At 37.2% G+C, this 16398-nt stretch overlaps 1 protein-coding gene across 1 annotated transcript in view; it reads right to left on the reverse strand.

The window, feature by feature from the left end:
* LOC124255014 (transportin-1-like) overlaps positions 1-16398 on the reverse strand; it is a 41746-nt gene that overhangs the window by 24408 nt on the left and 940 nt on the right. Inside the window, 2 exon segments of the mRNA XM_046688852.1 lie at positions 14488-14744; positions 15611-15686. Of these exon segments, the coding sequence (XP_046544808.1) occupies positions 14488-14744; positions 15611-15686 (333 nt within the window).

A 16398-nucleotide genomic window follows, 5' to 3' on the forward strand; every position in this document is an offset into this window, starting at 1 on the left:
TCAAGTGAGGTAAAAAACTTTCCAATGACATGGACTGAATTCTTCTCAGATGGAACATAATCCATGAGCAAATGTAGCTGTTACATAGACTTAATACAAAAACCTTATGGCTTGCAAACAAGGTGTACCCTCAATCTTTTGAGGCCAAATTAATAAATCGCCCAATATGATTGGGAAACCTCCAGATTATTCAAGAATGACACTATGGGACCATTAATAAATTATGGCTAGAGGGGGTGGTGATGAATTTATGTGTGTGTGTGTGTGTGTGTGTGTGTGTGTGTGTGTGTGTGTGTGTGAGTGAGTGAGTGAGTGAGTGAGTGAGTGAGTGAGTGAGTGAGTGAGTGAGTGAGTGAGTGAGAGAGAGAGAAAGAGAGACCAATTTTGTTCTGGGGAGGTGGTGGTTGAGGGGGTGAATGAAAGAAGAAAGGGAGGGAAAGAGGCATCAATCTTGTACATATGCACTATGGGGGTTGTCACTGATTTTGTACATGACATGCAGGGGGTCACTTACTTTGTACATAAATTGTATGTAAAGCAGTCATTCACATTATACATGCTTCTCCATAAAAATCATCACCGTCCCTAGCCATAAATTATGACTGGTCCCTAATAACACTTGGGATTTTACAAGTTGTTCAAATCACACTTGCTGGGGTTGTACTTGAATTAATTCATGTCCAGTAGTGATGTGGAACACATACATCTGGGATAATAGTGTGTTTCTGTAATTTTCTACTGAATAAACAAAACAAGGAGAGAAATGAAAGAAGAATCACCCATTTTCCCTTTCAACTGACATGGAAATTATATATTCATACAGCTCACCTAGCTTGTGAGTTGTTATAGTTTTGTTTTTGAGTTAATCATTTCACATCCTAAACCACGTTCTGCATAGAAATATGGCCGAACAAGCAATAAATGGTGCTCTCAATCTGTTCAGCTATGAGACTTTCTAAGCTCTCAAACAGAAACAGCACAATTTGATTTAAGCAGAGCAATACAGCTGCTGACATTCGAGCATATTCTTTGGCAAAATACCTCAAATCAAATTACTTGGCAAGACATTTGAAACAAGATAGGATATATTTCTTCTAAATCTAGCAAGTTGATCAATTATTCAAGCCTGTAAGTGGGTTGACTCCAGAGAAACGGCTTGCATCAAGGAAATCAATACCAAAACACTTTACTCCTTCCGAATCTTGCAGATAGTCTGACACCAACAACCACTGAGGCGATTTCATCATTGCCCGTTACCGTTTCAAAACTCAATTCAACAGAAAAACATCTCCATGTCATTTTTTCCACAGATGTAGGCATTTTCACGTTTTTTCAGGGAGATACAATGTAAAATAAATAATGATGATGTATCAGATGTAGCTACTTGTCATGTGGACACAGTACCTTCATTAATCATGCATCCCGTACAATAAGGCCTGAATGCACCTAACAGTTGCTCCTTGTATCATATATCATTTTATTTTCAACAGCATGTTCATGAATTATTTTGGATCAACCTGTACCAGCTGTAGACAGCAAAATATGCATAACATATCCTTATTTGATATTTCAAAACACAAACCAAAACTAAGTTTGGAACTCAAGTTGGTCCTTGTCATGACGCTGGTGTTGAAAATCAATGACAAAAGACAAGGAACTCCTTTGTCTTGAGCCTGAAACCTTTCTGGATCAGTCGATCCATTGACTTAACCAAACAAATAACATTAATAATGAACACACAGATATCGAGGACAGTTACAGATGGACTCTTGAACAGTCAAAATAACTGCATGAATAAACATTAAGCCAATTACCCTTGACTGTAGATGTAGTCATAAGAAATAGGTTCATTGTAATATTTTTTTCTTTATAGGAATTTTATTTCTATCATAACCTCATCATAGTAACACATTGTTAAAATTAAACATGGAAGGCAAGGCTTACAACTAACTGTATCAAAGTGCAAAAATCAAGGACTGCAGGAATTTCTTTGATTTCAGACACTGTCAATGAAGAAAAAATAATACAAATTTATAAACAGTAAACACTGACTGACTTTTAATTATTTAACTACTTTATGGTACAACATTTCCTCATTTGTTTTGCTAACAACCAGACATAGCTAGACTGTCAGCTCATGCAGAAATCCAACACTTCGGCCAGGAAAGCCACAAACAGTAATTGCTTCAAACTTAGACAATGTGGAGCTGCCACAAAGGGTATTGGACGTAACATTGCAGCTTTCGTTTCCACAATAACTCTGTTTGCATTGATCACCTTGCTCCGTGTCAACCCAGTTTATATTGATCTTGTGTTTTCCCACCAATACAGTTGTTACAATCACTGGTTGCAAGGAATGTGGATATTGTGCAACAGCTCTATAGCCCGAGGAGCCAGCTATTTGCATGGACAAACGCAACACTAACAAAGTACAAGCCACTTTGAAGACCTCTCTTAAACATGTTTAAGGAAGAAACCAAGTACCATGCTTTGTCAGCAAATTTAGTTTCATCAACAGGTTATCTGGTTTGGTCAGTAAGATTACAGCATCATCAACAGGTTATTTAGCTCGGTCAGTAACATCACAGGATCAACAACAGGTTATGTACCTTGGTCAGTAATGTTACATCAACAGGTTATCTAGCTTGGACAATAAATTTACAGCATCAACAGGTTATCTACCTCAGTCAGTAAATTTACATCAGCAACAGGTTATCTAGCTTGGACAGTTAATTTGCAGCATCAACAGGTTATCTACCTTGGTCAGTAAATTTACAGCATCATTAACAGGTTTTCTAGCTCAGTCAGTAAAATACAGCCTCTTCAACAGGTTTTCAAGCTTTACCATTAAAATTATAGCCTCAAAACCAAGTAATACTATAAATTATAGCTTCACTTTCAGCAGTTCAGAATCATCAGTAAATTTACAGCTTCATCAATGGTGGCCACAGTATGTAGAATTTAGGATCTCATGAACAGTCAGTGTCAAACACCTCAGCTCCCAATATATTGCAATACCCACTAATGAAAATTAAAACCGACCGGGAAGACACATGGACAGTTGATGTCATAGTTTAATTGTCACACACTAACATATATTGAAGTAAATACATGTTGCAATATATTCCAGTACTATTTGTAAATACACACCAGTTCCAATTACCATGGTTACAAATTACAATGCCAAGACATTTTTCAAAACCCAATTCACCAACTGTTTTTGTCATCTCTCAGTGTCTAGCACTGTGTTTCTTATTAGCCTCATACCAAAGACTTTACTTTATTTGTTTTGGTCGGCTGTAATTTTTATGAAAAAGGGATAATTATATTGATGAATGTTAACACCAACTTGCAATGAGAACCACTTATTCATAATGGCTACATCATCACGTGTTTGGGTATACCATCAATTCGGTGAATCGGTCATTAAGTGAGTGCCTCTTTCCTATTGGGAGTTGGTCTATCATCAAGTGTAGGCATAAGTGTATCTGAAAGTGCTCACACAGCAAATATCGGGTCAAAATCAGCATATTTTTCCAATTCAGATTGTTACTGTAAAAACTAGTGATAATTGCATGGAACAGAAAAGAGGACAAACCTCATTGATATCCTCTGAAATATTCAACACTTGTTGTGAATAGATATACATTGAAGGACTTGTAACACAGTTCCATGGCAAACTAAAAAAACCCAATCCATCTCAACCCTTCCAAACTCTCAACAGGCACCAGTTCACCACTAGACCCATGAATGTGCACTGATTAAATTCATCATTAATGAAGTATTAACGAATGAATATTGCTTAAAATCTACTCTAGCAATGAGCACTCCTAGCTTCAGCTTAAATCAAAAGTTGTTGCCATGGACACACACATTTTCAAAACTCTCTAATTATGAGAAGGCACTAGTTCACCACACAACCTATCTGTTTACCAAGTTTAGTGAAATATCATCAATACTTCAGAAACAACATCTTACATGTTCTGATGGACAGAGGCAAAGAAAGAAGGATTCATGGTGTCTTCTTTAATATCCCAGCAACACAAGGGATTAAAACAGGTTCCTCAGATTGGTAACCATGATATACCTGTGGTCCACATGGGTCTTACATCGATATAGTGGATTTATCCTGTTATTCTTTTAGAGTTCATCTTTGAAACTATGCCAACAATTCGAAAGTAAAATCCTTTCAAAATATAACCTCCAAAACGTCCTTAGGTAGGACCCCATGTTGGCATAGTCTGTAATGGCCAAGAAAGCATTAACAGGGATTTACAGGACGCAAATTCCTGCATCCTATACGCATAAAAATTGACAATGGACGCAAGGAAATTTATTAGAGCATCCAGAGGGACGCAGAAAAAGTCCAAATACTTTTTGTATTAAATTCCAATCAAGTAACAATAAGTTATCACTGAGTTTACAACAAGCTGGGTTATAGTATCATTTGCAATTTAATTACTGTAACAATGTGATGATTATGATACACAATACAATAACAGTAATAATAATAATAATATTGAAGTGTCTGGGACCCCCCATTTGGTAGTCCAGGACCCCTGAATATTAAGAATATGAGTTCCAGGGACTCTCAAATACAGGACTGTTATTATTAATCCCTGCATTAATATCCTAAGTACTGGATACAGGGTTTTACATGACGCGCAATTCCTTTGACGCAACAATTTGTAAACAACTCTCAAAATATTATCATACAAGTCAAGCTTGACGCAAGTTTTCTGAGCGGCCCTCACAATTCAGTTCAATAAAATCGATTTGATAAGCAAAAAATGATATTGTTCGATGATAGTTTGACTTTTACAGAGCTGTGAGATTGTTCCAGAGAACGCAGAGGAGACAGTAATCCTGGCTGTTTGAATTGAACAATACTGTAGTTGCATTTGGTGGTGTGACATACACAGTTACATACTGAGAATGATTAACACAAAGAAATACTAAATTTTCAGGACTCCCAAATTATTGAAAATGACTCCCAAAAAATAAATATTGTGAGTCACCATGACTCCCATTTTTAAAAGTCTGTGTAAAACCCTGTGGCTATAGTGATTTTCTGAGCATGGCAAGAAATGAATGGCATTTAGACATCTTGATGATGATATCTACTTTCTACAGGATATTCTTTTATCATTGACAAATTACTCTTAGGACATGTTAAACAATAAACATGACCAAGATAATGAACTGATCTGAAAACCTGATATCAATGGTACTTGATGCTTTAGGCTACAAGAGTGGAAAATGAGACAGGACTATGAATAATCAATACATTTGTCAGTGTCAGACAGGATGAGGAACAGATTAGCATCTCACCACCAACCAGAGATAAACATCAGTCCCAAATTCTATCAGCATCCGCAGTCTGTTGAGCTACTGAACCCAAGGCCTAAAGCAAGACAGCTAATGAAGCAAGCTTATCCGAGGTTCAGGTGTTCATTAACTCTTTGTCATACCAGTAAAACCCTCTTGCGTTGCTTGGTAACAAATGGACTAAACCCTTCCTTTGGAAAATCCAAGCCGGCACATGTCAACTGACTACACAAAAAGACTGAAGAAAAAACCTGATAACTCCTTTTTTCCACTTTATCTAATGAGGGTTTCATTTCTTTGAGTAAGAACTAGAGCTGGTTATCGTTACATGTTGTCAGATCGATAATCGCTAGTGTCAGATCGATAATCGATCGATTATAATCGTTTGGACGGTCATTTCATAGTCAAATACCTATGTCAGCGAACTAACTTCCGCGTATTTGTCAACCCGTGTCAATTGTTAACGCTAGCAAGTTACTTACACTTGCACAGTCTTTGGATGATAAAGTATCCTATCATCTTACGTTTCCGAACGAAAATAGGCGAGAAATCCATGAAAGCATCCCGAATGACAAGGCGATCCCCTCTATTGGTCTGACATCAATATGCTACGAATCAAGTTTCCATGCGTAGGCAACAGCATAAAAAACCCACAAAAGTACACAGCTTCCGTTTTGGAAGTAAACAAGCAATGGCGACCAGATTGTTCGTTAAAAGAAAACATGACAAGGTGGTATAAAACGTTTTACTGTATGTGCATCCAAATAATGATTATTTCCGATTATCGACCTGCAGTTTATTTGTAATCGACAATCATTTATTTTGACTTAGATCAAACGATTAACCGATCCTACGGTTAATTGCTCCAGCACTAGTAAGAACCTTCACAAATTCTTTCTTAAGAAGGTAACACTTTCTCTTTTCCATCTTGAATTATCAAGTGCATTAAATTATCTGTTCCATTTTTGGGTAAACCCTGGACCCATAACACACCTGAAACAGTCTTTCTTGACAGTAAAATACTGAAGAGCCCCGCACTTCAAAATCTGAATGAATGTTAGCATAAGCAGGTCATTATTTAAGAAATGTGATATCATTTGCACCAGGTGCAAGCTGACATGAAAGCTCCAAACAAACCAGGTTGCCCCTTTGACAATTTTTTTTTTACCAAAGCTGAAATGCAGGCTAGTCTGTTGTCAAAGCTAGTAGGAATATGTGCACACACCCTTGAACTAGTTGAAGTACCCACAGTTTGATGACGTCATACCTGAGAAAGCATGACAAATTATGAATACAACAAGGATTAGTGATGTGGCATGGTAAATAAAAATTTGAGGTACTGAGTTCGCTGATAAATTTTCTATTGAGAAGCAAAGTCAGCATGACTCAAATCTTAAATCTATTTACATGGATTTGGTGTGTGTAGACATGAATATTGGTTTCAATTTTTCAATAACAGTTCAAACTTACATGTCTATCCACATTTTACATAGCTAAATCAAGCACTGATGAGGACTTTTCCAACATACCTTCCCAACTATGTCTTTTTCGGTTGCAAACCATATTTGCTGTTCATACATTAATGGGTTTGTAAGTAACACTGGTAACCTATTCAAAAGTTGGTTTGATTGAAAACTTGATCTAATGACAGAAATATTAAAGTCCCAAAACAATGCACTGTTCAACCTGTCGGATTAATAAAATAAGCATTTAGCATCTCCGCTTAATTTGTCAAAATTAGTATTAGAACACATGAATTAATGACATCACTGTTGCAGTCTGTTCCGACATTTAAATAGATGAATCCAATTCAAGCCTGAGAATAACTAAGGGTTCAACGATACACCGGTACACCGCGATCTATGGCACACGATATGATACGCGATACATTTTTGCCTGTGAATCGATACGCTACAACCGGTGGAAATAACCCATTGCCCGACGTCCGAGTCAAGTGTTTTTTTCTGTCGGGCAAGCAAATTTGTATATATCACGCTGTACCGGTGTCCAGTTGACTTTCAAATGTTAATAATGTTATTTATTTAAAAAATCAACAAGAAAACAGCCGGTATAGTGGAAAAAGTATTAGGGCAAGTGATTTTACATGTGCCACTGTACCAGAGTACACTAGCAATTTTAAAGTTATTTCCACCCCTGTACGTTAAAAACTGTAAACAGTGTAATTTTTGTGTGCTGTCAATTACAATAAATGACCTTGTTCACATGATATAGTGTCCCAGTTGTTTAGATTGAATTGAATAAACGCATCTTACCTCAGAGTGTCTATATTTGTCTCTCTTGTGCAAATTAGATCGACATTTGGCACAAAACTGCTGTAATCGCTCAAATGTTTTTACTATACGTTCCGAAAATATCCAGCCTTTTCTTCAGTGACAAAACGTTTATGATCATAAATATTTTCCATCAAACGATAAAGCATACCTATCATCTGAATATACTACTTTTCATAGCAATCAATAAAGCTTGTGTTATTCATAATTTGACAAAAAATTGTTAATGATAAAATGTTCTGCATGAAAACTATGACTCGAAACACTTAACACAAACACGCCTTTCCAGGAAAATGAAAGTACACAGCCATGCTGTTTGCTCATTGGTGGCCAGTAAAATGAATGACCAATCAGATCGCGTTACTGCAAATTTCAAGCTCAAGTTCACTGTCAGATGCCATGTGCTTTTTGAGCTGTCAAAACAATGGCTGAAGACGGACTGGTAAGCAGCGAAATCAAATGTGAAGTCAAAAAAATATTGATAATGGACAATCAAAATGTTCAAAACCATTCAACATTTCTGACGATAAGAAACGCCCATCGTTGGCAAGTCAACTTAGACTTAGTGAGGCTTTCAAGACCAAACTGTCGTCTCGTTCGACATTGGCGCAAGCAATAACAAATGGAATTGGTACATTCATTGCGATGGCCATGCGACCTTATTCAGTTGTAGAGAACATCGGTTTCAAGTACCTCATCCACACACTTGAAATGAGATATGAAATCCCATCGAGAACCCACTTCACGAATTATGTGATACCTGAAACGTACAAGAAAGTAAAATCAAGTGTGATGGAAAGTATTGCTCGTGCATCATCAATGGCTGTCACTACTGATGGTTGGACCTCATGTTCCACCGAGAGCTATGTTACCATCACGGCTCACTATGTTAAGGAAGACTGGCAACTTGAACATTACAAGAGAGCCACACTGGGGCAAACTTGGCTAATGTCCTGGAATCAGCTGTTGAAGAATGGAACTTAGGCAACTTTTCTCAGATTGCCATTATCACAGACAATGCTAGCAATATTGTAAGTGCTGGAAAGCAGTCGAGATTTGCACCTCACATAAGGTGCTTTGCGCACACAATTAACATAGCAAGCCAAAAAGCCATGCAGGTGTCGGAGATGTCCAGAATTTGGGGGTGAGTGAGAAGAATAGTTTCATTCTTTCACAGAAGCTGACATGCTGCATCTGTTCTCAGGTCAAAACAGTTACTTCTTGAATTGCCCGATCACAAACTGATCCAAGATGTTTCTACGAGATGGAATTCTAGCTACGACATGCTTCAGCGATATCTCGAGCAGCAAGCTCCAATCTTTGCCACTCTTACAGTGAAGAATATCAGGAAAAATGCAGACACCCTTGTTACTCTGTCAGAGGAAGATGTCAGCGCAGTAGAAGATGCGGTAAATGTTCTTCGACCATTGAAGACAATAACAACAATCCTCTGTTCAGAGAAAGTGCCCCCAGTTTCCTTGATTCTACCATTAAAGGAGCTTATTCTGAAATCCATGGCTGTCACTGAAAGTCATTCTGGCCTTGTCAAGTCTGTGAAGTCGGCAATGGCCAAAGATCTGAAGACCAGATATACTGAGCCTGACATCAACAAATTTCTACAGGAAGCAACTGCCCTTGACCCCAGGTTTCGATCACTACCCTACCACAATGAAGCCAAGCGGCTTCTTGTATTCAGTGCCCTGACCATGAATGCGATCAAGATGGCAGAAGCAAACAAGGTAAATCAACAGTTCAACAATTGAATAATTAACATATTGTTAATTTAACTAATTAATTTATGCTTTAAAAATTTAAAACAAAAATTCCACAGAAAAAAATGTTTCAAACAAAACTTCATCTTAATTTGTTTCTGAATATTTTATTACATAAAATGATTGAAATTCAAAATGGTAAAAAAGTTTCAACAGTGTATCCATTCTCTTCCCACAGAGGTTACCGTCATATCTTCCTACGAACCTCTGTTCTAATACGGCCATATTTCCCGGTTCTCGTAAAATCCTCTAGCGGCAAAAGATAGCAAAACGAATTATCTCCCTTCTTTCCATCCAATCAGAACACATGTCACACCGACTTAGATTCAACTTGACTAACACAAGCAAATGTGGGGCCACAAATATCCCCCATCTCCTGGGGACTTGTGTTGATGTTACACACAAGACGTTTAATGGCTAGCTTGTCCGTTGTGAACGAGGGCGATGGAGACGCCACTGATCCGCCATAACATGACTGAGTTCTGTCTAGAAGAAACGTTTGGGGGAAGAGGTTTAGTTTTCTGGAAGCATACGGAAATTACCGAGGCCTTGCGAATGATCACTTTTGAAACAACATCGCTGATTGCACAACTAAATCTGATTGCCTCCCACGCTCACACCATGAAAGGACCGTATTAGAACAGAGGTTGCGTAGGAAGATATGACAGGAGTAACCTCTGTGGGAAGAGAATGCAGTGTATCATGATCAATTAATCATGCTACATTTCAAATATCACTTTAGACATTTTAGCTGTCGGTTAAACTGTTATAATTCTTCTTTCAGGATGAATTGGCTCCAGTGAGAGTGAAGGAGGAACCGAGTCATCCCACAGATGAAGCGATGGTACACTGAAACTGAGTATGTAACCGTTTGTCTGTTTGACAATGTTGTGTTAGTCTGATTTTCAGACTCCTTGAAAGTGTCAAAATTTATTTCAGAAAATCCAGATAGCTGACTGCTGTTAAAGTAACACATTTGTTTAGTGTTTACTTTTATTTATAAAACAAAAGTAATTGTTTTCAGGTACAAGAGACTTCGTACACTTTACTAACATTGATTGAAGATTTCTTCTTCAATTCAAAGGAAAGTTGTATGCTTATATTTTGCTATTCTTTTTATTTTGTGTATCGCAATTCATATCGAATCGTGGCAGCAGTATCGAGATACGTATCGTATCGTGGCCCACCTGCATAGTTGCACCCCTAAGAGTAACCTTAATCAATCAAGCTGGGTTACACACAAGCCTTAACAATAACATGCTGAGATCAAGCTCCCACCACGAAAATTGATTTCTGGGTTAGTTTATAGAAATTCTTCCCAAGGTTCAATTACCAGTGCAGACATTCAAGTATGCAATATCCCACTGGAACTGATCAGCTTCTGTGGAGGAGACATGGACAATGCTAAGCTAGTAGCCTAGAATAGCTGCACAACTAACCTGAGCCATGGAGAGGGACAACGCCGACAAATCAATATAATCCCTTCAGCCAATTCCAAACGTAATTCTCTTGGGACTCTTCATTCTTGGGATCAAGCGATGGATTTTGTCAGCTATAATTTATCATGGTTATCAGAATCAGCTTTCTTTTGCATTGATGTAGCAAAAAACAGGTGCTGGAGCTGGTGATTGGTCTGCTTACGTCCACCTAATAATTTATTACTATCAAAGATATTTTTTCGCTGTTAATTCTTCTTCATAATGCATATAGACTTCAGACTAATCTGATTTCATGAGGCAAAAGAAAATAAAGTTCAACAAATTGGCTGCTTACATTACAGAAACAATCTAAGAAAATCTAAATACCATTGATTGGGAATAATTGGCAGGTAGCCACTGAATTGAAATGACTGACTGACTGACTTTGGTTTTACGCCGCTTTTAGCAATATTCCAGCAACATCACGGCGGGGGACACCAGAAATGGGCTTCACATATTGTGCCCATGTGGGGATTCGAACCCGGGTCTTCGGTGTGACGAGCCAACGCTTTAACCATTAGGCTACCCCACCGGCCCGAATTGAAATGAAGGCAAGTATAAAGTTTAGAATAAATAACACCCAAGTCCAGTGATTGTCTGGAACTAATGCTCTCATCTCATGTTCTGGAAGCCAATTACTATTTTTCACCCTTCAGCTTCACCAAGGCTTTCAGAGCATGAGTGAGTGTCAGTGTGATTTTTACGCTGGTTTTAGCAATATTCCATCAATATCACTGTGGGGATGCCAGAAATCGGCTTCATACATTGTACCCATATGGGGAATTGAACCTGGACCTTCAGTGTGACAAGTAGTGTTGGGAATTGGTTAAAATCTCATAATTGATGATTGGTTTATTACAACCGATCAATCATCGAAAATAATTGGTTACCGTCATTTATGAAATTTGTTAATGCACAAACAAATAAGGAGAAAAAAACCCATGTAGTTCTTTGGGTTTTTTGGGCAAACTTCACATCTTTAAAGGCTGACTAGTATGTTAAGAACATAAATGTCTTGGGTGTCTTTAAGATAAATTCAATCTTGACTTGGAATGAGCTTGTAGTGCTTATGAAATGTGTCGACAGACAAAACCAACCTTGTGAAAAATACTGTTAATGAAAACAAGTATTTCAGAATTGTTTGCGTTCGATTATGAGAAAACATGATCAATTGCTTGATCGTTTAGTCATTGCGACCAATCTTCGATTATTTCAATTAGTCGGACAACCACTAGTGACAAGCAAAACCTTTAACTCCAAGGCTACACCATTGACATTTTGAAGCTTAGTGAGTAAGTGGTTGACAAAGATCCATGACAGTCACAAACACCTGTCAGAACTGAAGTATATTTTACTTTTCATGGTTGTGGCTGAACATCTTCATTTCAGAACTCTAAAGAGGACAACGAAACAAATAATAATTATCAATGTTGATTGCCATTGCAGGGCTCCAGATAATTTTTCAACTTCAGGAGTACGTACCCCTTATTTTTTCAATATAGGAGTACTGGGAAAATTGAGTACATTTAGAGTACTGAATGGAATTTAATGGAGTATAAGTAGTCTCGTGTTTCGTTTCATATATGCACCACAACATTGCTACGCTTGTGTAAACAGGTCAATAAACAATTAAACCAAACTTTTTCAGATAAATACGTCTGTAAATGATTCTAAGACCGTACACCATTGCTGTGGTGCGTATCTGCTAAGTTTTCTAAATTATTTCCTACCTTATCGTGCATATTTTATATCCGTACATACGCCGATACGGCCCTTATCTGGAGCCCTGCATTGAATACCAATATAACGATCTTAATCAGTCTCTATCCCGTGGCAAGTTTGGATGCCTATTTTGTCAATTGGCAACCATTGTTCATGTTCTGCAGTGCACCAGAGCAACACATGCTATACTGACTCAATATAATCATCACATAAGTGCAGCAGATGGGCGCAGGTTTTAAAATACAATTTCATATCAAGAAGATAACATTCACTCAGAACACAAATTTATCAACATGGCCCACTTTCCAAATTGTGTGAATTGGAAACGTGCATATTCAACTGTGCCTGTGATTACCCTCAAATCCCATTTTTCAATTCATTGTTTAAGATGCAGCATTCCACTTATATAATAACACAATGGAGATCAATATCATATTACATTCAGGTGTTTTTCCTCGTGAAAATATGCATCTGTACTGATAATGTGGATATTTAGGTACTTACAGCTGATAGGAAAAGACATCAACACCAGACTTATCACTTCAAGAAAATATACTTTAAGTAACTTATGAATTTGTACCATGCGAATAAGGCCTAAAAAAGAAGAAGCTTGTGGTTCCGATTTCCTGACCGACCCTAAATATTCCCGCTGAGCCTAACAATTTTACTCACCACATAATAAATTAAATTTATTTTCTGACACATGAGTAATGTAAAAATATTTTGCAAAAAAACCCAAACCCCTACCTACCTACCCTAGTTCTGAAATGTAGGAAATTGGAACCACAACCTTTTGATTTTTGGGGCCTAAGTGAATAAAACATAGGTTTTAAGCATAAAAGAAAAAAAGTAAGTTACTAACATACAAGGAAATATTACTGATCCTAGGTTGACAATACTGTGGAAGCCTTGCCCATGGCCGACTCATCACAAGTTATTTTAATATCTATTAGACAGGATTTAACACGCTCAACTGCACAACAGCAAACCTTATTAATGGGGCTACATTATTGATTACACATATAGACAATCAATAATCATTTCAATGTCCACAATCATTTAATTGATTATCTATTGATTGCTCCACAGCACCAACCTAATTATCATAGCCTTTCAACAAAGCTCCATCTTGTTTTTCTTGATAAATAATGATATGCTACCTGGTTCTTTCAAATTAAAAGTGAATCTTATTACATTGAAAGGAAATGAAATCATGCAGCTGACTGTCATCTTCAAACACTTCTTCAGCTGTTAGAACATGGAGAATATGGTTCTCTCGGAACACTTCATATTTCAGGTTTCATTTCATATTACAGTTACAAACAATTATACGATCATTAATGCACTGGACACTTATTAATAACAAACAATTTCAAATCACAGGCAAGAATATTTGTCAGGTTGAGGGAAGGACTGTGGTTAAACTATAGTAATGATCAAATTATTGATACATCAAGAACCTGTCCATGGTTGGGTTGAAACCCATCAACATCATAAATAATCAGTTGGCAGATAACCACACCACTAATAGACTAAGGCAATTTACCATATATTTATTCGTCAACAAATGTTCTATGCTAGAATGGTTTGAAAATAAATGTAGAATGCAAAATACTCTACATACTAACAAAACAGCAGTCACATATCTTTCACTAGTTTATGTGGGAAACTATTAGCACATTTTGCTTGTATTATTTTAGATAAACATTTGGGATTTTTCAAAGGTTTATTTATAACCATTCACAACTCTTGTGCCTTTCAACACCCATATTTAAGTCCCCTTAAAGTTAAATTATTATTAATAATTCACAATTCCAACAGCCTGGTGTAGAATCAAGGACTGAAAAAGAACACTTAATTTTATAATAATGAAAAAAAACCCAAAAAACCACTTACCTCACAAACATTATAGTCTTCAGAATCCAAGCATTGGCAAAGCGTTGGTAACAAATCCTGCCAATTGCGCAGTTCCCCCTTTGCCACAATTGTTGTGACAAGAATTCCGATGGTAGCCCTTATGAGTGGGGAAGGGTCTCCAATGCTGTTCAGACATTCTTGCTTTATGAAGGAAGTAACCTCTGGAGGAAACTTCTCAAAATGGGCACGAACATTGTTCTTTAAAATCAAACCACTCAAGGATCTGGTTGGATCATCTGAATAAAAAATAGTAAGTTTGTTAACTTCTAGAATTCAGATTCAAATTGATATTTTAACGGACATTGTGTATCGGCTCAAATGACATAAAACAGTCTATGGCAGCCATGAACATTTTCAGTAAATTCATTTTCACACGATATATCACTTTCTCTATTCAATCCACGTGATTTGGGTTAAAAACTGAGTGAGTTATCGACAGTTTTTAAACAATAACTCAGCAATTTGTGATGTGTGATCACGCATTTGACTGTATTATGGGCCAGTGGCCTTTTACTGAATAAAACTGTCTGAAAAACTGGTGAGATTATTTTGAAATGCATAAACATTGGAATGGTGCCAAAAGACAAAAGAAATGTGAGGTTAATCTTTGACTTGGAACACTCAATCATGATTGAGTGAGCGAGTTTAGTTTTATGCCTCACTCAGCAATATTCCAGATGTATGACGGCTGTCTGTAAATAATCGACATTCAATCATGAAGATTCAGGCAAGTTGATGATAGTCATTCATGGTAACCAGCCAAACACATAGTCTTTAGTGAGTTAGAAATAGCATTGCTTTGAAAAATATTAGAGTTAGATCACTCTGTGGCAGCTCAAAGTGGGAAGAAAGGACAAAGTGATGTTCGTCTCACATGTTTGCCATTTCACTGAATCATATAAGCATAAGTCATATGACTGCAAACCAAGAAACAAATTCTGGGATTTGAATCCACAATCATGCCTTTTGGGTGTGCCCTTGGGTCACTATTCTCCATAGTGGCACCCTCGACAACTGAGCCACCTGTACTCCTGAAACTACAGAGCAAAAACGTTTGGAAAGGAAGGAGACAATATTTATGATTCATGGCCACACCACTCACCTTCAGATTTCAACTTGGTGAGAACAAAAATTAGGTAATTGTTGAAGTCTGGATACCTATTAAGCTCTTCCAATTTCTGCACACTGGTTAAGGTTTCACACATTTCACTTTCAATACACCTTATATACACTGTAACTTTCTAACTGACAAGACTCAAGGTTAATTGTGCTGGAAAACTTGAATGCTAAGTGGATTTATGAAAAGATATGGTCATAGTCATGACAGAATTCAAACTTTGCCACATTATAATTCAGAATCACATTCCAGTTCCTCAGCATACATACACCAAATACATGATGCTTAGAAAGTAAATAGCAATATTATGGTGGAACAAGCAAAATCAGGACTGTCACAATCATCAGTTAGGTGGCACAATCGAGTTGACATCTAGTCAGTGTGTTACGCAACGCACAAATGAACAGAATGGAAGCAGAATAACCAAAATACTGCATCCAGAGAGATATACTAAAATACTAAGAGCGTACGCACAGTGCATCAGGAGTAGTTACCGGAGTCTGTTATTTCACCAATCAGTCATGACCAATGTCCACATGATCTCTGATTCATTCCTGGCTATGAACATACTGTACAGTACACCATTTCAATACTTCATAGGACCCTCAAGGACCCATAACATTAATTGATGGAGCCCCAATTTTGTAAGTCAAAGTAAAACCCTGTCTATTTTTTTCTATGATGATTGGTGCTTCAAATCTTTGATTGGCATATTATGCTGATCTGCAGTTATCCCCAACGTGTTCATTTCTAAGCAACTAAATAATTCAATG

Source organism: Haliotis rubra, unplaced genomic scaffold (assembly GCF_003918875.1).
Source record: "Haliotis rubra isolate DU_JTF1 unplaced genomic scaffold, ASM391887v1 Scf59, whole genome shotgun sequence".
Lineage (NCBI taxonomy): Eukaryota > Metazoa > Mollusca > Gastropoda > Lepetellida > Haliotidae > Haliotis > Haliotis rubra.